Raw genomic sequence first — 24,508 nt, forward strand, 5'->3', positions numbered from 1 at the left:
AGTGGGTCAATGAGAAAAGAATCTGACTTTGTCTCTCCTGCACAGCCATCCCTGCGATCATTCTCCATTCACTGACTGAATAATGCATTGACAGCAATGAAAGACTAGCATGAAAAAGGCTTTATGCTGGTCTTGATGCTAATCGTCTGTTGATACAATAACATATCATCTTCCTGTCTATCTTCATCACTCTGGGTGTGTGTTAGTGCCTGTGTGTAGAGATGTCTGTTGGATTTGTGTGTTTAATCACAGCACAATCCAAATATTGTACTTTGATTGAGCAGTGAAGGAGGGAAACTGTAATTTAGCGTAAAATTATGATTCTAACGCCAACCCTCCATGCTGCTCATGTTACAGAACCAAATGAAACATAATCTCATCTGTGAAAGCTCTCTGGTGTGTATACTGTGTGTTTGTTGATTCAGAGTATGAGTTCATGTGTGTATTCACTGTGTCTACAACCACCTGTTGATGATGCGTTTTGCATTCAAAGGAGTATTGTTACACCAGAGCCTTTTGGACTTGGAGATAATAGACAGTTTAAAGTAGCTCAAGAGCTTCTCTCTCTCTCTCATACTCTCTTCCCCATCTCTCCCTATTTTCATCTCTGATTGCCAATGCTGACAGTATTTCTATGATGGGATGGAGATGAGCAGTCTTCCCGTGGAGCTAACTGTAATCTGGAATGGAGATTTCAGCATTGACAATCCCGCCTACAACAAAGGTGAGCATGCACAGAGGCACAAGCTTGCACATACTAAAGCGCTTGCACATACGCATGCACACACACACACACACACACACACACACACACACACACACACACACACACACACACACACTTGTGAATCCATCAGCTCTTTCCATAGTTCTCACAGTATCATAAGAAACCACAAACACATACACACACACATATAGTGGACATAGTCTCTTATAAAGTCTCACTTATACACATACAAATAGACACAAACACAGTTTGAGTAAATCTGCTGCTTCCCCATTGTTGCCCTTGGAGCCGGTCTCCATGACAACAAGCGAGCGGTGTGCTGAGGTGCAGCATCCATCCCCTGATATTGCGGTGTAGAGTGGTTAACTTTAACACATCCTCTCTTACGCTTTCCTCATGTAGGTCTCTTTCCCCTCCAGTCTCTCGCCATTTATCTGTCTGTCTCTCCTGTACTTCACTGTTGTCTGTCTTTTCAGCTGCCTATTTGCTCTGTCAACACCTCTCTGTCTGCTCCCTCTTTCATTTTTTCACTTTTCACAAATTCAATGTGTTTTACTGGCATACATTTCATAAGAGCAGTAATGGTTAAACATGTAGATACAACTGATCAAATTGCTAATAAATACATAACATAATAATAATAACAAGCAAAGCTAAATTACTATTCCAGCCTGGATTCCAGTGAGCAAACAAGTAGGTAGCATATAATACTGTATATATTGCTGCCTCTCATTTTTTTCTGCTCACTACTACTACTCACCGTATATATGGAATGACAGCTCTGTGCTGAATTTTTAAGCTTTCCGCTGCTGAGCTTCATTCAGTTTGGCCACTGGCGATCCACCACTATGAGTGATTCATGCTGGGGTAGGGAAACAGCAGCATGCTGGGGGTTGTAGTTCTGTGACAGGAAAACAACACATTTTTAACCTAAGGCAGTGGAGGAAGGCATAAGAAACCTATTGTTTAAATATGGATGATATGCCAACATTACACTGCTGTAAAGCAAAGTTTGTACAGTATTTGTGTTTGTGGATGTGTGTCTGAGTGAAATACAAAACATATCCTTGAGCATAAGTGTAAAATGAAAGAAGCAACAATAGTTAGGGAAAGAGAGGAAGATGCTTGAACTGGAGAATCTTTCTCTACCATCTTCCAACCTTTGTTCTCCTGTGGAGGAAGCTGCTCTGAGGGCATCATTTGATGGACAGATCACACATGCATCTAATGGCAATTAAAAAGAAAATGGCTGGCCCGTTGCCATGGAGATGATGTGTTAAATGTGTGGTGAATGAGCAGAGGCGAGAGGCAGCAGTGTAGGAAACTCAAAGAGAGAGAGAGAGGGAGTATATAGAGATAATGCTAGATGGAGAAATAATGAGACAAAGATATTAACGAATGTTACTCTCAAAATGTTCAGTTTGTTTGCATATTCAAACAGCATTAACATTAAGAGATTTGGGTAAACAACTCAAATTTGAGTTGTGTGTTTTGAAGTTTCTGTCATTTTAGAGGCTTTTGCACAAAATGTGCATGCATTTGCTGTTCTGTAATCATTTGTACAAATGATATTCACTTGAGTTCTGAACTCTTTCTCCCTCTGTGGTTTTCTTCTTCCCCATTTGTTTCTTTTTCCCTTGTCTCTTTCCTTCCTACGCACAGTCCATCTGTACAAGTGCGACGCCCAGCGTGGAAGCTGCGGTTTGTGTCTGAAGGCAGATCCGCTCTTTGGATGTGTTTGGTGTAAAGGAGAGAACCGCTGCACCCTCAAACAACACTGCCCCCACCCCGAGAACCAGTGGCTGGAACACAACGGCATTAACAGCAAGTGCACCCACCCAAGGATCACACAGGTGGGACACACACCAGGGCACAGATGTATTAGCGTCCACATATGTCCAGTACATTCTTTACACATAAGAATTTACATTGGCCAAGCATTGCCAACGTTGTTTTTAACTCAAAAGCTATACATGCACAAATAATCACAGTGCACTGATAGGAGCATACATATACTCATAACCTACGTGACAGCATGGCGGTCTCCCTTTACTTGCCATTTCAACATAATGACAGAGGCTGTGAGTCACCACAAGCTATTGAGCCTGACAGCATTTGTGAGGAACAATATATTTTTAAATATTTTTACAGTTACATATCTCTCATCTCAAGTTTGAACCATAACGATGTAATAGAATCACAATTCTGTCAGGTCCATTAAGTCAAGAACACACATGACAATAAAAATGATTTAGGAAATTTTTATTGAATAATTGCATCCATCCATCCATCCATCTTCGTCCGCTTATCCGGTGTCGGGTCGCGGGGGGAGCAGCTCCAGCAGGGGACCCCAAACTTCCCTTTCCCGAGCAACATTAACCAGCTCCGACTGGGGATCGAGGCGTTCCCAGGCCAGGTTGGAGATATAATCCCTCCACCTAGTCCTGGGTCTTCCCCGAGGCCTCCTCCCAGCTGGACGTGCCTGGAACACCTCCCTAGGGAGGCGCCCAGGGGGCATCCTTACCAGATGCCCGAACCACCTCAACTGGCTCCTTTCGACGCAAAGGAGCAGCGGCTCTACTCCGAGCTCCTCACGGATGACTGAGCTTCTCACCCTATCTCTAAGGGAGACGCCAGCCACCCTCCTGAGGAAACCCATTTCGCCGCTTGTACCCTGGATCTCGTTCTTTCGGTCATGACCCAGCCTTCATGACCATAGGTGAGGGTAGGAACGAAAACTGACCGGTAGATCGAGAGCTTTGCCTTCTGGCTCAGCTCTCTTTTCGTCACAACGGTGCGATAGATTGAATGCAATACCGCACCCGCTGCGCCTATTCTCCGACCAATCTCCCGCTCCATTGTCCCCTCACTCGCGAACAAAACCCCAAGGTACTTGAACTCCTTCACTTGGGGTAAGGACTCATTCCCTACCTGGAGAAGGCATTCCATCGGTTTCCTGCTGAGAACCATGGCCTCCGATTTAGAGGTGCTGATCCTCATCCCAACCGCTTGACACTCGGTTGCGAACCGATCCAGTGAGTGCTGAAGGTCGCAGGCCGATGATGCCATCAGGACCACATCATCTGCAAAGAGCAGCGATGAGATCCCCAGCCCACCAAACTGCAACCCCTCCCCACCCGACTACGCCTCGATATCCTGTCCATAAATATTACAAACAGGATTGGTGACAAAGCGCAGCCCTGGCGGAGGCCAACCCTCACCTGAAACGAGTCCGACTTACTACCGAGAACCCGGACACAGCTCTCACTTTGGTCATACAGAGATTGGATGGCCCTGAGTAGAGACCCCCTCACCCCATACTCCCGCAGCACCTCCCACAGTATCTCCCGGGGGACCCGGTCATACGCCTTCTCCAAATCCACAAAACACATGTAGACCGGTTGGGCATACTCCCAGGCTCCCTCCAGGATCCTTGCGAGAGTGAAGAGCTGGTCCGTTGTTCCACGACCAGGACGGAATCCGCATTGTTCCTCCTCAACCCGAGGTTCGACTATCGGCCGAACCCTCCTTTCCAGCACCTTGGAGTAGACTTTACCAGGGAGGCTGAGAAGTGTGATACCCCTATAATTGGCACACACCCTCTGGTCCCCCTTTTTAAAAAGAGGAACCACCACCCCAGTCTGCCACTCCTTTGGCACCGTCCCAGACTTCCACGCAATGTTGAAGAGGCGTGTCAACCAGGACAACCCCTCCACACCCAGAGCCTTGAGCATTTCTGGACGGATCTCATCAATCCCGGGGCTTTGCCACTGTGTAGTTGTTTGACTACATCAGTGACTTCCGCCTGGGAAATCGGCGACAATCCCCGTTATCCTCCAGCTCTGCCTCTAACATAGAGGGCGTATTAGTCGGATTCAGGAGTTCCTCAAAGTGCTCCCTCCACCGCCCTATTACCTCCTCAGTGGAGGTCAACAGTGTCCCATCCTTACTGTACACAGCTTGGATGGTTCCCCCTTCCCCCCTCCTGAGGTGGCGAACAGTTTTCCAGAAACACTTTGGTGCCGACCGAAAGTCCTTCTCCATGTCTTCTCCAAACTTCTCCCACACCCGCTGCTTTGCCTCTTTCACGGCAGAGGCTGCAGCCCTTCGGGCCCTTCGGTACCCTGCAACTGCCTCGGAGTCCTCCGAGATAACATATCCCGGAAGGACTCCTTCTTCAGTCGGACGGCTTCCCTGACCACTGGTGTCCACCACGGTGTTCGTGGGTTACCGCCCCTTGAGGCACCTAAGATCCTAAGACCACAGCTCCTCGCCGCAGCTTCAGCAATGGAAACTTTGAACATTGTCCACTCGGGTTCAATGCCCCCAGCCTCCACAGGGATGCACGAAAAGCTCCGCCCGGAGGTGTGAGTTGAAAGTCTGTCGGACAGGGGCCTCCTCCAGACGTTCCCAATTTACCCGCACTACACGTTTGGGCTTACCAGGTCTGTCCAGAGTCTTCCCCACCCCCTGACCCAACTCACCACCAGATGGTGATCGGTTGACAGCTCTGCCCCTCTCTTCACCCGAGTGTCCAAAACATACGGCCTCAGATCAGATGAAACAATTATGAAATCGATCATTGACCTTCGGCCTAGGGTGCTCTGGTACCAGGTACACTTATGAGCATCCCTATGTTCGAACATGGTGTTCGTTATAGACAATCCATGACTAGCACAGAAGTCCAACAACAAACAACCACTCTGGTTTAGATCAGGAGGCCGTTCCTCCCAATCACGCCTCCAGGTGTCTCCATCATTGCCCACGTGTGCGTTGAAGTCCCCCAGCATAACAATGGAGTCCCCACTGGAGCCCCATGCAGGACTCCAGTCAAGGTCTCAAGAAGGCCGAATACTCCGAACTCCTGTTTGGTGCATATGCACAAACAACAGTCAGAGTTTTCCCCCCACAACCCGCAGGCGAGGGAGGCGACCCTCTCGTCCACCGGGTAAACTCCAACACAGCGGCGCTCAGCCGGGGGCTTGTGAGTATCCCCACACCCGCCCGGCGCCTCACACCCTGGGCAACTCCGGAGAAGAAAAGAGTCCAACCCCTATCCAGGAGTATGGTTCCAGAACCGAGACTGTGCGTAGAGGTAAGCCCCACCAGATCTAACCGGTAGCGCTCCACCTCCCGCACCAGTTCCGGCTCCTTCCCCCACAGAGAGGTGACGTTCCACGTCCCCAGAGCCAGCGTCTGCCGCCCGGGTCTGGTCCGTCGAGGCCCCTGACCTTCACTGCCACCCATGTGGCATCGCACCCGACCCCAACGGTTCCTCCCACAGGTGGTGGGCCCATGGGCTGGAGAGATGGGAGCCACGTAGCTTGAATAATTGCATTTCAGCTAATAAATTCTGAATTAAATGTTGGCGGTATGGCTCTGTTGAGGGAGTCCTCTGACCTTTCATGAGCACCATGAAATAGCAGAGAGTCAGAGGACAGCAGCAGCATTAGGGAACGCTCACACAGTTTAGGACTGGGAGAGCTGAACTATTCCCCCACATGAACAGAGCAGCAACGATGACATAGAAGCAAATGCCACGTTACACACAACAAGGAGGAGCTGGGGAGGTGGCGGGCAGCAGAGAAGTGAGCAGCAAGCAGGTAGGAGCAAACTGAATCTGCTTTAAATAGGGCGCCCTGTTTGAGTGTAGCCATTGAGCAGCGAGGGGTGTTGACCAGCTGATGCGCTAATCCAGATCAGCTGATGCAGCTCAGCTGGAGCAGATCAGCTGATGAAACCGTGTTGATGGCCAATAGCGTTAGCAGCGTCTTGACTACCTGGCCTGCCAGAACTGACGCTGACGCTCAATTTACAATAATCATTTAAATAGGCCATTATATATGTCTTTCCTTTAAAACTGTAAGTGGGACAGTGCTTATTTTTGACATAGTTTACTCCATCTTACTTTCAATGTAAACATACAAACACTAGGATAGTCCATGTAAGACCTAGACAGAGCTAGAAAAAGACAAATCATCCCCATTCTTGCTAGTTATCAATCAACTCTGCACAGATGGTCACACAAACCCCCACTTAATCCAGCATGCTCCTGAAAACCACATACACCGTGAGAGGCAAATGGACCTGACCTGTGAAAGACATGCAATAGCAGAAGGCATAAGGGTCAGTGAGATGGAGGATCAGAGGATGCAAAGAAAAGATGGATGGAAAGATGCCCAGATGAAAAGAGAGGAGGATAGATTGGGTTTACATGAAAGAGGGGGGGTGACGGATGGGTAGACTGAGCCAGAATAGAGTCATGTGAGGCTGAAGGGGTGGAAGAAGACCCCTACGCCCTCCCCATATCCCCATGATGGATATGAAGGTCTGCATCCTTTTCACAAGGACGAGAGTTAGGAGCAGATGGTGACCGACAAGAGATGAAGCAAAGCGGGGATAAAAACAACAGAGAGGGGAATCCTTTTTGGTGTCCTGTGGAGTGATGGGTTTGGACGGAGAGAGGAAGAGGGAGAATGGAAAAATGGAAGAATAATCCCTTCTCCGCTGTTCACTCTCCTCTCCTATATAGACCAGAATACAGATAAGTGGCCGACCTTGGTGGAGATTCACTGAAAGCAGCACCCTAAATCCCATTGTTTCTTGTAATCTTGAATCTCCACAGATCATGCTAACCTGATGGGTTTCAGCAGAATTTTCAAATGTTTTCTAAATAAAGGTGGATAGTCAGAAGGAGGAAGATAGACACAGGAGAGAAAATTCTGGAATCTCTGGACAATGAGGACATAGGCAGCTCCAAAACAGGGAACTGAACTACCTTCTCTTCTACTCATTGATACCTAAGCCATTGTGATTATTTTTATCCCGACTCTTGAAGAAAGTGATGAGAAGATGGTGGCCCTTGTTGCCCTTATTAAAGATTCAGAATCAGTAAGGTGCACTCTATCATTCTTTCACTCCACTGTTTGTCTTCCCCCCGAGCAGTGGATTTATTCCTGGAGATGGGCCCTGTATTTCTCCTTACATCCCTGAGGCTGCAGTAGGGACATATTGCAGCCTTCTCACGTCCCCCATAAAAACTGTCACTGGGTGAGGAGTGAGGACTTTTCCAAGACGACCGGGGCTCTAATGCATTCTAATACGCTTCATTATAATGACATCTCCCATCAACAATATGAGAGGGAGAGACTCACATAGAAAGATGGAAAGAGAAAGGGAGAGATAGAGAGAGAAGTGATTAAGTGTTTGCCTCTACCCAACCGTCAATTATCTTGTCAATGTCACAAATCTAATCAACGCCTCATTGCATCTCTCCCTCTCTTTTTTATTCTGTTGCTTCTTTCTTCTCCTACACTATTTCTCTTTAACTCTTTATCCCTTTCCATCCTCCATATTTGCTAATAAATGGAGAGCCACGATGCAATGTGTGCAGTCTTTTTAATTGCATGTATTGTCGCCCCGTTCCCAGAAGGCTCTTTTTTCATTAAGATATGAACAGGGAGCCTTATTAATCAGAGACATTGAACCATACTATAACGATATCTCCCACATGGCAGCCACAGGACTTGTGTTGTGCGTGACCTGGCTTGAGCTTCACCTCTGTCATTCAGATGGCTAGTTCCTTTGAAGCCCAGCTAGTTCAGTTTGTTTTAGTTCACTTCTTTAAACAAATTTATGAAATAAGAGTAGTAACATAAGGATTATAATTTCACAGCAAGCAAGAGCTTCAAGCCATAAAATAAAGCCACACACACACACAAACACACTCACTTAGTACTCTACCTGTGAACATCGCAGGGGGTCACGCTGTCAACTATAAACCGAGCAGAGAAACTCCTTAGGGTCGCTATTTTTTCAGGGGGATGGTGACACAGCACCATTAAAGCTGGACCCCTTCTATTTGTCAGAGACAGACAGAAACAGACTATTCTGTGTCCATCTCTAACATCCATCCATCTGGGCCTGACTCATGATGTGTGCGCACGCACACGCACACACACACACACACACACGCTGGCCAAAAAGTAATTGTGTGAGTAAAGTGTTGATGGATGTTGGAACCGCCTCATCAACAATGAGAGATGTTACTGATAAATCAAAAGGACACTGTGATTACTTCAAAGATGTCACCCAATGCCAAGTTTTAAGTTAATCTTGTATAATATATTGTCGTGGTTTTAAGTGAATACAGGATTGAGAAATGACAATAAGTCTTGACCCGTTAGCTGTCACTGGAGCTGTTATTTCATCATCTATTTTCTCTTTTCTGCAGCGTCTCTCCCATCCCCTCACCCTTCAGCAAAGTCATGTTTTTCTTCTGAGCGTTACATAATGTGTGAACAGAAAGCACTCATCCCCAAAGGATTTTAAATATGAAACTTAAATGTATCGATATCATTCTTCACCTGTTTGTGCTACACCTGAGTGGTCTACTGTATACTGCTTTTGCAGACAGCCTTTGTCAATACAGTAGTTTCACAGGAAACAAAACACTAAGAAGTAGAAACGTTGTATTCTGACTGGCTGACACTAATACTCTATCTCATACCATTTGGAAAGTTAGGATTTTGACCGTAATATTCTTAAAAGGGAGTTCATTATCAGACGCCAGTTAAAATTCATGTTAACATTAACATTCATCATTCCTACTTAGCCACTATTCATAGAAGCTCTTTTCATGATTACACTACACTACTTGATAACTCTCCTAATTGCTTGACACACTAATTTCAGATAAATTGTAAATACAGTTGTAATTTAAAATATTGGCCTACAAAGCTGTGTACAGTATGGACAAGGGGTTGAGAAACATACTGCAGCTAATGGAGATATCAAATTGGAGAGACAAATTATGTTAATAAATTAAAATAGCTTCTTAATGTTTGCCAAAGAAATTTAAGTCTAGGACGTATATGGCACAACACAGTATTGCTATAATTTGCCATGTCAAAAAGCAATTATATAAATTTTCTTTCTGGTAAATTTTCTTGACAAACATTTGAGTTTTTGAGTATAAACAAAACCACATCTCCAAAATTGTTGATCTAGATTTAAATTTCAACAGATCACACCTTTGCGGGGTCCCAGGGAGGGAGGCACGCTCGTGACTATTCGTGGTGAGAACCTGGGACTGGACTTCAGAGAGATTCAGGATAACGTGAAGGTGGCCGAAGTGGATTGCACCCCCATAATTGAGGGCTACATTCCTGCTGAACAGTAAGTCACATTTTACATTGATGACTGAACATAGAACTATAGAACATTGGCAGCACTACGTAATAAATAGCACATCCTCGCCTAGTCTTAATTTATGTTCCTGCAGAGCAGTAAGTCCCATTTTAGGCAGCAGCCTGTTGAAAGCAGCTATTATTAGCACAAAATTATAGGTTGTAATGAGCATTGTTGTACAGTAATTCACAATTTTGTCGACTAAAATGTACATAATATCTAAGAATACAGTATTTTCCAGCTGCACTGGAACCATAGGGAGAAGTCAAACTATATTTTGTAACAGCAGCCAAGCTGAATCCTGAATTCAGCATAGTATTTCTACTCTCCCTTTACTTGCCATAATCCCACTGAAAGCACTTTGACCACAGCTAAACACCTCATGCCCTACAGGGAACCAGACACTTGAGTCACACACAACACTATGTTACCTGTGTTACCCACACAACAGAGCCATAACAAGTTGGCCTGACCAACTGATCTAAGTCAGAGTGTTCACCTCAGGGTGTTTGTGTGCATGTATGTCTGTGTGTCTGTGTGTAAGGCAGCAAGAAAGAAGGTGAGTGAGTAACAGAGAGAGGGAGGCTATGACATGAAAGGTAAACTAATGCTAAAATAGCCTAATTCCTAGACCAAAACAAATTAGAGTTTGATTTAACCTCAAGTCACAGCGGCGCATACAGAGTACAAGACACGTGTATGTGTACTGCTGTGGGCCACAGAGAACAACTCCGACCTCCATATTTCATAGCAGCACAGCACATACACGCACAAACACACACACACACACACACACACACACACACACACACACACACGCACACACAAGCACACACACATAAGCACACAATCCCATAATCTTTTTAGAAAGTTCAGGAAGTTACATTTAGTTGACATTTGAGTTTAATCCAGAGCTTTGGTTCCTTACAGGTACCCTCTGTCAAATTATTTTAAAGTAGTTTAAAGTTGTCTTATCAACAGACCCAGGGCTTCTTCTGCTAAGAAAGTAAGTTGTGTGCCAGCACTTTCTAAGCAAATGCTGACCCAGCAGAAGAGGTAGCTACTGTATATTTGAGGTCATATGTAAAAGGATAGAGACTTTTTTCCTGTGGAGGAGGTGAAGTCGCTGCCAAATAATACATTATTTTATTGAGGTTTTAACAGGTTTAGGTCCATTCTTTTTACATAATCTGCTCAGCATCTGCTGGCAAGGCAAACTGCAGGAGTTTTTTTTATAGAGTTTTTTGTATGGGAATTTTTGCGTTTGGCATATACATTTGGGTGTGTGTCTGTTTTTTTCTTACACATTCCACAATTATGCGAATGTATGTTTCCAGGATTGTGTGTGAGATGGGTAAAGCAGAGAAGAGCCAGTATACTGGGAACGTGCAGGTCTGTGTCGGAGATGGAGAGTGCAGACCAGAATTCATGGCAAAGTCCTCCAAGTACTACTATTTTGTGGTGAGTCTACACTCAATATTTAATCTTTTTGTATGCTCATGCTGCCTATGTCTCCCTCTGCATATTAGCACCTTGCAGGTTATTGATCTGTGTTCTCACCTACTGTGGTAATACTGTACGTACATGTTTTGGCTGTGATCTGGCATGGTGTGACTGAGAGTCTCCCTCTCAATATTTTTCTCATTTGCACACAATTGATCAGCATCACTTGCACACTCAAATAAATTTGCAGTGTTGCCATTATGTATTTGTTTTATGGAGTTTTATCATTTTTACTGCCAACCATTGGTGCTGACCAAGGTTTATTTCTCAATGGGGTCCCTGTAGAGGATTATATGATGTTAGGTCTAGATGTCACACCACGCAGCAGGCTGGAGATTATAAGAAGGCCAAATGAAATGAAAGAGGATTTACTTCTTGCCCAGCTTTCAGTAGACTACATAAGTTGCTGCTGTGTCAAAGCTTTCCACCATAGTATAGTGTATGTAAGTGAGATTAGTGAGTGCAGGTATATATTAACACTCAGAGGCATTTTTAGCTGAGAACACTCAGTAGATTTTTAATTAACTAATTAATTAATTAACCTTGATCTTACCCTCTGATTGATGTGTGACCTGACAACCTCTGCCCTTCCTCCAGATCCCAAGGATTATCAACCTCAAACCCAGTCGAGGGCCAGTCTCTGGGGGAACCATTGTCAACATCACCGGGAGCCACCTTGATGCTGGGAGCAACGTGTCAATTATGTTTAAGGACCAGCCATGCACTTATCTGAGGTTAGTGGGGAGCAAGCTAAAGCTGATCCTGCCAATCACACTTAAACAGTCAATTAAAAGCTCAGTCAAAGCCCATGTTAGTCAAACTGCAGGGAGCAAACCCTTCTGACAGTTCTCATCTTTGTTAGATCATTTTTCCCCACATACACTGAGAGAAGAAATGGTTGTGATCAAGGAATGGTGTATAGTTTTTTAATCATCAAGCTTCCATCTATTATTTAGCGATGGTTGATTTTTTTGCTTGGAAGATATACTTTTTTTTAATAAATTTGAAATGCCATTTTCTTTAATTATTGGTAAAAGACATAGTATTTTTGTAATCCACCACTTAACACTGATCAATGCACAGTTCCATGTTCAGTCAATAAACTATCTATCCATGTCCACTTAAGCAGCCATTCAACCATCTTAAATATTAAATTGATATTGGTTTTTGAATGATTTATTAGTCTGCACCAACAGTGATAAACAACTAGAGAGATGACTCCTGAGTGTCTACACAATGTAATATATTGTTGGAGAAAAATGTACTGTTAGTCTATAACGAATATAACCAGTGTTTCATCATCCTATCATCACTTTAGGAGGGGTGGCCAGTGGCTCACCTGCCGCACCCATGCTTCCCTGCATGGCTATGGGAACGTGTCCGTGTCTGTGAGCATAGACAGGGCTCATCTCCAGAAAGACCTGCGGTTTGAGTATGTGGAAGATCCCACCATCACCAAGATAGAGCCTGAGTGGAGCATCTACAGGTATGTTACAAGGGCACATTTCAGTCAGTTAACTTGTTTGACCAAAGCTTGCATGTTACTCACTGCTAATGGATATTGATTGGTGATAGAAATCCTGTAGATGTTTTGAATGATTGAACAGCAAATTAGTTAATAGAAAATAGTAAAGTTTTGACCATCTACAACTGGATAATACAAAATCTACAACATCGCAATTTTGCACCAGCAGCCTGAGCTAATTTCTCAGCATCACTATCACTCTCAGTGAGTAATTGATATCACCATCTGTCAAAACAATCTGAGCTATCCATTGAACCTTGTTGTCAATCTTTACTTTCCTTCTCACAGTGGACATACCCCAGTGACAGTGACAGGAACTAACCTGGACATCATTCAGACGCCACTTGTCAGAGCAAAATATAACAGCCATGAGACACTCAATGTAAGTGCAAACACAAACAGTCAATAAAATATCGTTACCACCATCAATGTTTCTAAGTCCCTAACTTCCCTTGTCGGCTAGACATCCCAAAAGAAGGGGGCTGTAATAAATGTCAGAGTAAATCTTTTATATATATATATATATATATATATATATATATATATATATATATATATATATATATATTTATATATACAGCATAAATAAATGCCTCAGTGCCACTTTAAGGTAAAAGGGTCAAGAAAAAAAAGAGAGAACACTGAGAGGACATAATGAAAATCAACAGGTTGCAGTTGAATTAATAGAGAATGATGTAATTCCTCTCCATACCTTTGTAACAATAGGGAAGTTTTGACACCGAACTAAAAACCACAGAGATTGGCCCTTATCAAATTCTTCTACCCTCTATTCACACTTTTACCCAGGGGAGGCTAGATAAAGTTATACAAGGCCTTCTCTGTGATCTGATTGAAAGACGAGGGAGTAACAAAAGGCGGTCATGCTACCTTCATGGTCCATTTGAGCATGAGCTTGCACCACTATTTAACATCTGTGCCCACATTTCTGCACCAGGCATTGTGTTTCAAGCTACTGTGCAGGCAGCTTGCACTTTGAACCAACATAAATTGAATGTGCTGACAGATAATTTGCTCAATCTCACTTTATTAGTGTTACACAGCTCAGTTTGGCACTGAATGTGAGGGGAAACAAAAACATTTAAGCAACATTTGTGCACATAGAGGGGTTTTGGGGTTTTGTTGTTTCCTTCCTGCTGCAGTGCAGGATACATGTCAGAGATGTCCTAAAGACCTTTCAGGATAAATTTGATGTTCAAGGAGCCAATTAGAGTGGTAGGCAGTAGTTTGAGTGGCTGCATGGCAGAGGTTACTGTGGAAATGTCTGTGAATGAGACGGAAATGTCTGTGAATGAGACCTGTGCTGTTGGTTGATGTGTCAATGCCCTGACAGACAGAGAGGAATGGGCATGACAATGACAGATCGGACAATCTGTTCTTGTGTATAAAACTGGCTCAGAGATGTGAATAAAGAGGAATAATTTAAATCACACCACATGTCAAATGAAAGACCAGGGCAAAGATGAAGAACCACAAAACAAGAGTGAGACAAGCAACTGAAAAAAAGATGTAAGAGACACTATAATTGAGCAGTAAAGTGGTATAGAAAAAGATGAGTGACAGAATAAGAATGTGTCAAAGAGAAAAGGAAAGATCACAGGGAAGAATAACTGGACAGGGAATAAAGAAGTGATGAGAGGGTGGGGGTGTCTTTCTGAAGGGTAATGAAGGAAAGGTAAGACCTAGTTATCACTCCTGGATCTTCACACATCAAAGCCGGATTGTGCACACACTCTCTAACTGCACCTCGTTTGGTGGCTTTCTTTGAGGAAAATACTCTAACAGGTTCTTCTTTGCACTTTTTGAAATGGAGGAGCTTCCAGTTTGAATTGAGTCTCCAGTGACCTGTGTGAAATGTAAACCTGTGACATAAAAGATTCACAATAACTGCTGATGGGATATCTTGGCATACAGTAAAGTTGATGCATATTCAAGTGCCAGATTGCCACAGCTTTATTTGCAAGGTGGCATGAGTGAAGTAATAGGGAACTTGAATATGAGATATATTGAGATCTACCCATGAAAGCTTATATAAATAATGTGGACTGCATAATCACATAAGCACCACAACACCTCCAAGTTTATTTTTGTGTCAATTTAAAACAATTATCTGCTTCCACTAAGCACTCATTTCATTTGCAGAAGATATGTTCATTCATAAATGTAATGTCTCCCTTCTCTCTCTGTTTTCTGCCAGTTGTGCCAGGTGCTCAGCCCTACATCCATGCTGTGCCAGGCTCCAGAGCTGCCCATTAGTCTGGCCAGGCAGCAAGAGGTGCCTGAGAGACCTGACGAGTTTGGCTTTAAGCTGGACGATGTGCAAGCTCTGATGGCACTCAACAACACCAACTTTATCTACTACCCCAATCCAGAATTTGAACCACTCAGTGTGTCTGGGGTGCTGGAGCTTAAACCTGGGTCACCCATTATACTGAAGGTACAAGGATAGTTATTACCCACACTTACAATCAGTATTTATTGATTATAAGATATTGACTTACCCATAACATGTTTTGATGTCATTTTGCAGTATGTTCAGTATATATATATAAATATAAATGCGTTTTTTGACTCCTAACTCCTATCCCTCCCTTTAAAGGAACACGCCAACTTATTGGGACTTTAGCTTATTCACCGTAACCCCCAGAGTTAGACAAGTCCATACATACCCTTCTCATCTCCCTGCGTGCTGTAACGCTGTCTGACGGCTCCAGCATTAGCTTAGCCTAGCACAGATCCTGCAGGTGAATGGTTCCAGTAATCCTACTGCTCCAAATTGTGACAAAAGTGACAAAATAACGCCAACATGTTCTTATTTACATGTTGTGATTTTTAGAGTCAGCGCACAAAAAACAACGTAACATGAGACACAGCCATCTTCTAACCGTAAACAAGCCGGGAACTATATTCTCAGACAGGCTTGCTGCGAGCATATCACTCTGCCAAAGTACTATATTCTTCCGCCTAAGAATATAGTTCCTGGTTTGTTTAGGGATAGAAGGTGGCTGTGTCTCATGTTACGTTGTTTTTTGTACACGCTGTGACTCTACAAATCACAACATGTAAATAGGAACATGTTTGCGTTATTTTGTCACTTATTCGGAGCAGTAGGATTGTTGGAACCATTCACCTGCATGTTCTGTGCTGACCTGATGCCGCTGGAGCCGTCAGACAGCATTACAGCACGCACGGAGATGAGAAGGGTATGTATCGACTTATCTAAATCTGGGGGTTACGGTGAATAAGCTAAATTCCCAATAAGTCGGCGTGTTCCTTTAACAAACTCTTATTATGCATGAATTCTTTCCTGCAGGGACGGAACTTCCTCCCACCAACCAATAGTGGAAATGGAAAGCTGAACTACACAGTTCTTATTGGCGAGAAGCCCTGCATGTTAACAGTGTCAGAGACCCAGCTGCTCTGTGAGTCACCCAACCTGACTGGTCGACACAAGGTCCTGGTGAGTGATACTGCACATGCTCACAAAGACAATAGAGAGACACACACACAGATACACATGACAGAGAGGCAGGCTGTGATGGAGAAGGCAGACAGACAGACCTATAAATCCATTGACAGTTTGACAGACGGAAAGACATACCTTATGTTGCTTTCTAGCTATCTTCTTGTCCACTTCAGGACAGACTACAGCTCTAATCCAATCAGCTGTGTGGTTCCTGTTACTGCCCACAAGCAGACGAAAGACAAACAAATAAGCCTTCAATAAGAAGGATTAGGGCCCCACAAACTCAATAAAGATTCCATTTGTGGTTTTAAGAGGGACCACTTTGAACAAAGCGCTTCCTGATATTACCACCTGAAGCTAGCGTCATAGACAGAGATGGACACATTACAGTAACACAGTTAGTAGATGTACAAATAAACAGAAGTGTGTATACATTTAAATAGCAAATAAATATGTATGGCTGTCTGTCGGTCTGTCTGGCCTTTGATCTTGATTTAGAAGACAGGCAAATGCTTTATAGACCTAAAAGGGATTCACAGAGGCAATGGTATGGTTCAAAAATAGTTGTGATATGTTTTGCCTTAAGGAACACTATAGTTCCTTGCTCCATTGCCACTGATGTCTCCCTTTCTAAGGGTCAAATTAGTGATATTTAAGTGAAACTCTTCTCTGATATTAGCTCTGGTATACTAAACCACATATTAAGTAAGTAAGTAAGTAAGTAAGTAAGTAAGCTTTATTTATATAGCACCTATCACAGATAAAATCACAAAGTGCTTCACAAGCAACGAATATAACAATTTGAAAAACATCATACAAAACATAAGAAATGATAGCTCCCTCAACTGAAAGCTTGTCTGAATAGTAGTGTCTTCAGCTTCAGAAACAATAGAATCGGCCACACGCAGCGACAGGGGCAGGGCGTTCCACAATTTGGCTGAAAAGAGCGGTCTCCCCGAGTTTTAAGGCGGGTTTTAGGAACCAATAGGAGTATTTGACCTGAGGAACGAAGACTGCGGAAAGAAGAGTAAGGGGTCAACATGTCTCCGATATATTGAGGCGTCTGTCCATGTAGGGCTCTAAAATTTAAAACTAAGATTTTGAAATCAATTCTGTATTTTACAGGAAGCCAGTGGAGAGTAAATAAAATCGGAGTAATGTGTGCCCTTCTGTTTGTTCCTGTTAAAAGCCTTGCTGCTGCATTTTGCACCAATTGGAGACGGCTCAGAGAAAATTTGTTAAAACAAGTAAAAAGGGAATTACAATAATCCAACCGTGAAGAAATAAAAGCATGAATGATCATCTCCATGGTAACCTTGGGCAGTATTGTTCTCAATTTAGAGATATTTCTCAAATGATAGAAACAGTTTCTGACCAACTGTCTAGAATGACCATCCAGAGACATCGATTGGTCGAACAAAACACCAAGGTTTCTTAGGCTCAACTGGACGGAGGAGTCCAAGGAACAGAGGTGTTGTTTACTTTGGGGTAGTTTTTGTTCTGAAGCAATAATCAAAGTTTCAGTCTTTTTTGTATTCAGTTGTAAATAATTGTTACATAACCAGGTCTTAATGCATGACAGACATTCCAATAAATCAGTTAATTTACCAAACTCTGATTCTTTGAATGAGCAGTACAACTGAATGTCATCTGCATAAAAGTGATAAGACACATTATTAAAATTACGAATTATTTCACCAAGAGGGCTAATATACAATAAAAACAAAAGAGGACCTAAAACCGAACCCTGAGGAACTCCATATGACAGAGGGGTCATTTCTGACAAAATGTTGTTAACAGACACACAAAATGATCTATCACTCAAACCCAGAAAACCCCATTTCATTGTGTAACCGATTCAACAATACCGTGTGGTCCAATGTATCAAATGCAGACGATAAGTCAAGTAAAATCAACACAGTGTACTGACCAGAGTCAGCAGCCATCAGAATGTCATTTGATACTTTAAGAAGCACAGTCTCAGTCGAATGGCATTTACGAAAACCTGACTGAAATTTATCTAGCAAATTTTTTTCCATCAAGAAATGAAGTCAGCTGGCCTGCCACCTCTCTCTCAAGGATTTTAGATAAAAAAGGCAGTTTAGATATAGGCCTGTAGTTAGTTGGTTCAGAAGAATCCAAATTTGATTTCTTCAATATAGGGCTGACAACAGCTTGTTTAAAATGACTGGGCACAGAGCCGGTTAAAAGGGAAAGGTTAATCATTTTAACAACATACGGTCCAACTAAATCAAACACATTCAATAGCAATGAAGTCAGCAATACATCGAGCGGACTTGAAGATGGTTTCACTTTACTTAATAAACCCTTAATATCATCTCGAGTGATAAGTGAAAAGGTATCCCAAGAGTATGAGGCAGCTGACCCACGGGATATGATATCACGAGATGGGTTTATAGTAGTTCTAATATCTTGCACCTTGTTTACAAAAACATGTAAAAACCTATTACAATCAGTCATTGAGTGTACAGGCACTTGGGGAGCAAGAGGAGAGACAATCTTGGATATTGTATCAAACAGGACTTTAGGATTATTCTTGTTTAGAGTTACCAAATTAACAAAATAATCCGACCTGGCCTGTTTTATCATAACATTAAGCAATGTGATAAACTCCCTCAAATGCAATCTATGTACTTCCAGACTTGTGGATTTCCACAACCGTTCAACTTTACGGCACTTTCTCCTGAAAGACATTAATTCTTCATTCATCCAAGGGCAAGGATTGTTAGGGAATGTCCTTTTACTTTTTAGGTCGAGCAACATTATTTAAAACCGACAAACAATGATCATTAAAAGACTGAAGAAACGATTCAGCATCACTACAATCAATAAAAGAACTATTTAATGGCCCTTCCTTATGAATACCTTTCAAGGAAGTAAACTGTATTTATGTACAGTACATGCATTAATTACTTAATATGCCTCTTTATCTTCTACCATCACAAGGCACGTGTGGGTGGTATCGAGTTTTCACCAGGTGTGGTCCACATCACATCTGACAGCCCGCTCAGCAGCACGGCAATCATTGGCATTGCTGCTGCCGGTGCCCTGCTCATCCTTTTTATCGTGGTGGTTCTCATTGCCTACAAGCGCAAGTCCCGTGAAAGTGACCTGACCTTGAAGAGGCTGCAGATGCAGATGGACAACCTTGAGTCACGTGTGGCTCTAGAGTGCAAAGAGGGTAAGAGGTTGATGCTGATGTGTAGTAGTAGGTTATATGGAGGAGAGTTTCTTCCTCAATAGATCAAATTAACTTTACATTGGAAACCCTTTGAATTATTTATTTACTCTGTTTAAACAACCACACTTGTTCAGAACAAAATATCAAATCTCACAGTCTTTATCTTGTCAAAACGGTTTTCTAGTTAAAAATAGGGTCTGTAAACTGTCTTGGGGGAAATTATAGTTTTAGACCAGGGAGATGTGATATGGGATTCAAACATTCCAAGTGACTAAGTAAATTAAAAGACTAGTATAATGAAGGTACTCTAATGTCATTCCAACAATTAGTAGGTAAATATGATCGTCCTAGGAAGTACTTTTTAAATACGTAAGTAAGCAAATTAGGATCTTTATACAGTACATTCCCAAATTAAAACTACTTTGGAACCCTCACTGTCTACCAACTCACAGTAAACTATCATTTTATATGTATATGTCTAAGAAACTGATCAATTGACTGTAAACTATCTGAGATCAAAGGTTCCATAAAAATACTCTACTATAATAAGCGAACGGTTTTGCTATAGAAAAATAACTGGGTTGTGTATCTGGTTTATTCATTAGCTTTTGCAGAGCTCCAGACTGACATCCATGAGCTGACCAGTGATCTAGATGGAGCAGGAATCCCCTTCTTGGACTACAGGACCTACACCATGAGGGTCCTCTTCCCAGGCATAGAGGAACATCCTGTACTCCGAGATCTGGAGGTATGGTTCACTGATATTTAAATTGTATTACATACTGTGTGTGCCCCCTTAAGTCAGTGTCTGTTTTAATAAAGGAACACCTTGTAATTGGCTAAAACAGTACTTGACTTAATACTAAAACAATAGATGATGCATGCTACAGATTGTGGAGATTTGTATTTATGACACAGGAAAACTTCCTTGTACATAGGGCATCAAAATCAAGTTCTCCACTAACATGCTTGAGGGCAGATATTTGCAGCATTTCCATTAAATAGATATTCCATTAGCTGTGTTGATCAGCATTTCTTAGGAATTCAAGAGGACAGCTAGGTATAAGAAGTTGATACCAATTTTGCATTCAATTTTAATAGTGCAAATAACACAAGTGTGTTTACCAGTTCTTCAGTCCCTCTCAAATAACAATCTCAATGCAATTAGCCTTATTTAAAAGGAGAGCAAAATGAACAAGCAAATTAACAATGTGGTGGGTCACAGTAGGTGAAATTGACGCCAATGTTGTTTGTTTTGCTGTCTGGTAAACAAAAGCCTTTTGACGCAAGACAACAACACTTTTTTCAAAAAACAAACAAGGCAGCCCTCAAATCAGGAGCATGTTCTCATTAATAACTCAAACGGTATGAGATGCTGCTCCGTTTTCTCTCTCCACCTCAAAAACAAATTAAAAGTCAATCAACGGGAGAAAAGCAAAAGAAAAAAATCAAGTCATTTATCCCCAGTGGTGACATTGATAGACAGCCATAATTGAGCAGGTCGTCTTGTTCCATTAAGAGAATGTTGGACCCCCATTTCACTGCCCCCAGGGTTGGCCACTCTATCACTGATGAGAATTTCCCAGTAATAAGCAATATTAATTATGTTTTAATTGGTATAAATGTCGAACTGTATGAGGAGTATAATGTGGAAAAGGAGCCTAATGAAAAAAGCAGCAGGCTTGTTTTAGGCGGTTGATGGCTGCTTAATTGTTATTGATGTGTGAGAGAATTTAAAGTCAGGTTTTTGACTGTGAGTTGTAGGCAGTTAGAAATAGCACAGGCAGGGCTGGACTGGCCATCTGGCATACCGGGCATTTTCCCGGTGGGCCGACCAAGGGGGTAAGCTTCGCTTCAGAACGCGAACATTTTTTTTTTACGTCACTTGATTGCGAATAACTTTACATCTGAAGCGTTTAAAGACTCTATTTGTCCATTGTTTATTTCTAAAGAAACACGACAATGTATAAAAGGCTCCATTACCTTGTACCTCACGTTATAGCTCCGTAGCAGACGTTATTGTAAAAATAAGCTAACGATTGTGTCATAACCAAGTGACTTACTGTCGCACAGTAGAGGAATTACCGTATAGTACAGGAGAAGCTCGCAGGCAGTTTCGACTTACATTAGCTGTTTAGGTTTAATTACTAATGTTAACTAGCATGTTAGTTAGCAATAATTAGCCTGTGCTTATGTTATCTCCTTACATATACCTACGCTCCGTCTCTGTAAGATTGGAAATGATTGAGATTTCTCTTGTCACAGCTACCAGAAGACTTACAACTTTCAGACACGTTGCTCACGTCACATTTACGTTGTCTCTGTCAGTTGGAGGCTGCGCAGTAAAGCAAGAGATCACCGGAAAAGTGCTTCTAATAGCTTTCACTGGTCTCCGTCCAGAGCAACGGGGTCTATTGGTCCATTATATACTGTCTATGGGGCCGACAGACTTTTGGGCCGAATCGCTGCTATAAATAGGCCTTTTTTAAATTTTTGGGCTGGGCCGGCCCATAAAAAACTCACAGCGGCCCATTGGTTAATTTTGTTTATTGGCACTGGCCTGACCCAATCAAATCCAGGAACCCCCTTCCCCACTCCGGGCCGCAAATTTACAAATCCCACTATGGCCACGCCTCCCGGCCCTGAGACACAAGCTGTAATAGTTATGCTGGAAGTTTAGCATTCACGTTAACCAAGTGCAAGGGACTTATTGGGAATTTAGCTTATTCACCGTAACCCCCAGAGTTAGACAAGTCGATACATACCCTTCTCATCTCCGTGCGTGCTGTAAGGCTGTCTGACGGCTCCAGCGGCATCAGGCCAGCACAGAACATGCAGGTGAATGGTTCCAGCAATCCTACTGCTCCGAATAAGTGACAAAATAACGCCAACATATTCCTATTTACATTGTTGTGATTTGTAGATTCACAGCGTGTACAAAAAACCATGTAACATGAGACACAGCCGTCTCCAACTGTAAACAAACTATATTCTCAGGCGGAAGAATATAGTACTTGGGCGGAGTGATATGCTCGCAGCAAGCCTGTCTGAGAATATAGTTCCCGGTTTGTTTACAGTTAGAAGATGGCTGTGTCTCATGTTACGTTGTTTTTTGTACACGCTGTGACTATACAAATCACAACATGTAAATAGGAACATGTTGGCGTTATTTTGTCACTTTTGTCACAATTGGGAGCAGTAGGCTAGTTGGAACCAGTTACCTGCAGGATCTGTGCTGGGCTAAGCTAATGCTGGAGCCGTCAGGCAGCGTTACAGCACGCACGGAGATGAGAAGGGTATGTATCGACTTGTCTAACTCTGGGGGTTACAGTGAATAAGCTGAATTCCCAATAAGTCAGTGTGTTCCTTTAAGCTTACATTGAAAATGCTAGTAGTTAGCCTGTTGGGTAGCTGAAAAGTCTGTGTGATCTATAAAATCAGTGTTGATTAGATAATATTTTTATTAATACTTTATTCATCCCACAATGGGGAAATTCACTTATTACAGCAGCAGTGTTTCCACAATAAAAACAAACCAACAAACAACCAAACAAACAAACAACAGACAATGTGCAAAAAACATGAATGTAAAGTGGCATTACATAAAAAGTATTTAAGTAAAGTGAGGTGGGCAGTGCAAAAGAAATACTGTAATGTAATTGACGTGAAATTAGATTGAAAAATATGTAATTACATAACAGCAAAAGTAATTAACCATAATATAAATGATATTTAAGTGTGACCATAATATAAATAATATTGAAAAAGTAAGTACTTGGAATGGAAAAAATATAAATACAGATGGAAAAATATAAATACAGATAATAACAAATATATACATAGAGCCAAGCTGAGTGGTGGGTGATTGAGACAGGACCCGAAAAAAACTACAACATTATCGGGTGGTGCAGGTGTTGTAGAGTCTGACAGATTGATACAAGCATCAGTGTTCTTGAATGGCTTAATTAGCTTCTCATGTATTGGTGCTCTTTTCCAGGGCATATACTACTCTCAGCTTTAATGTAGCTTTTGGGAAGGGTTATGGTTATTGTATTTAGCAGACACTTGTGTCCAAATCGACAAAATATGAATCTTACAATAGTTAAAATTAACAGTAAACTGTTTTTAAAGTTGCTAAGCCAATATTAAGCAAAATAGTAATAATAAAAATGACAATACAATATCAATAATAAAAAAATTATAAAAATACCATAAATATACAAATCATAACTCTAAGAATGAATGAATTATTTAAGTGTAAGATCAACAGATAAGTGTTGAGTCCCCTCTTGAAGGATCCAAAACGATCACATGAACGCTGAACCCTAGGCAACTCATATCATAGAATGCACGCATATTTTAAGAGGACTGTCTGCAGGGAATGTGTCTGACCAATCACGGTGGGGGTGGCCCGCCTGGGCCAAAAATGCCAGGGCCGATTTTTTGTCCCAGTCCAGACCTGAGCACAGGTAATAGGAAGTTTGTCTAGGTTTACTGAAATAATGGGATTTGCTTAGTACTGAAATATAAAAAAAACATAGCGAGCACTCAGCAAGAATAACATGTAGAATTAAGATATAGTCTGGCATGTGTCAGCTGAATAAAGCTTATTGACATTTTAGTTGTTCCTTGTAACTGTTAAGGTTTATTCTTAGCAGTCAAAATCACTTTCTTGTCTCTTTTTCTTATTTCCCCAACAATTTTACTTTACAACAGAATCCCATTTTGCTTGCTGCTTTTGTATGATTTTTTTTCGTGCCATTATATTTCCCACTTACCTCTTGATCTTTACGGATTTCATTTCAGCAGTCGTTGACATTTTACTGCTTCACATGTGAACCTGCCAAACTTAAATATTCCAGTGACCCTATAGTCAGG

General features: G+C 42.2%; 1 protein-coding gene across 1 annotated transcript in view; it reads left to right on the forward strand.

Annotated features, from left to right (window-relative positions):
* Positions 1 to 24,508, forward strand: part of plxna4 (plexin A4) — a 256,842-nt gene that overhangs the window by 182,190 nt on the left and 50,144 nt on the right. Inside the window, exons 11-21 of the mRNA XM_028570912.1 lie at positions 628 to 724; positions 2,390 to 2,580; positions 9,753 to 9,904; positions 11,254 to 11,377; positions 12,017 to 12,153; positions 12,738 to 12,905; positions 13,233 to 13,326; positions 15,160 to 15,399; positions 16,276 to 16,422; positions 19,396 to 19,630; positions 20,236 to 20,378. Coding sequence (XP_028426713.1) covers positions 628 to 724; positions 2,390 to 2,580; positions 9,753 to 9,904; positions 11,254 to 11,377; positions 12,017 to 12,153; positions 12,738 to 12,905; positions 13,233 to 13,326; positions 15,160 to 15,399; positions 16,276 to 16,422; positions 19,396 to 19,630; positions 20,236 to 20,378 — 1,728 coding nt within the window. The remainder of the gene's footprint in view (positions 1 to 627; positions 725 to 2,389; positions 2,581 to 9,752; positions 9,905 to 11,253; positions 11,378 to 12,016; positions 12,154 to 12,737; positions 12,906 to 13,232; positions 13,327 to 15,159; positions 15,400 to 16,275; positions 16,423 to 19,395; positions 19,631 to 20,235; positions 20,379 to 24,508) is intronic.

Source organism: Perca flavescens, chromosome 23, assembly GCF_004354835.1.
Source record: "Perca flavescens isolate YP-PL-M2 chromosome 23, PFLA_1.0, whole genome shotgun sequence".
NCBI classification, from domain to species: Eukaryota; Metazoa; Chordata; class Actinopteri; order Perciformes; family Percidae; genus Perca; species Perca flavescens.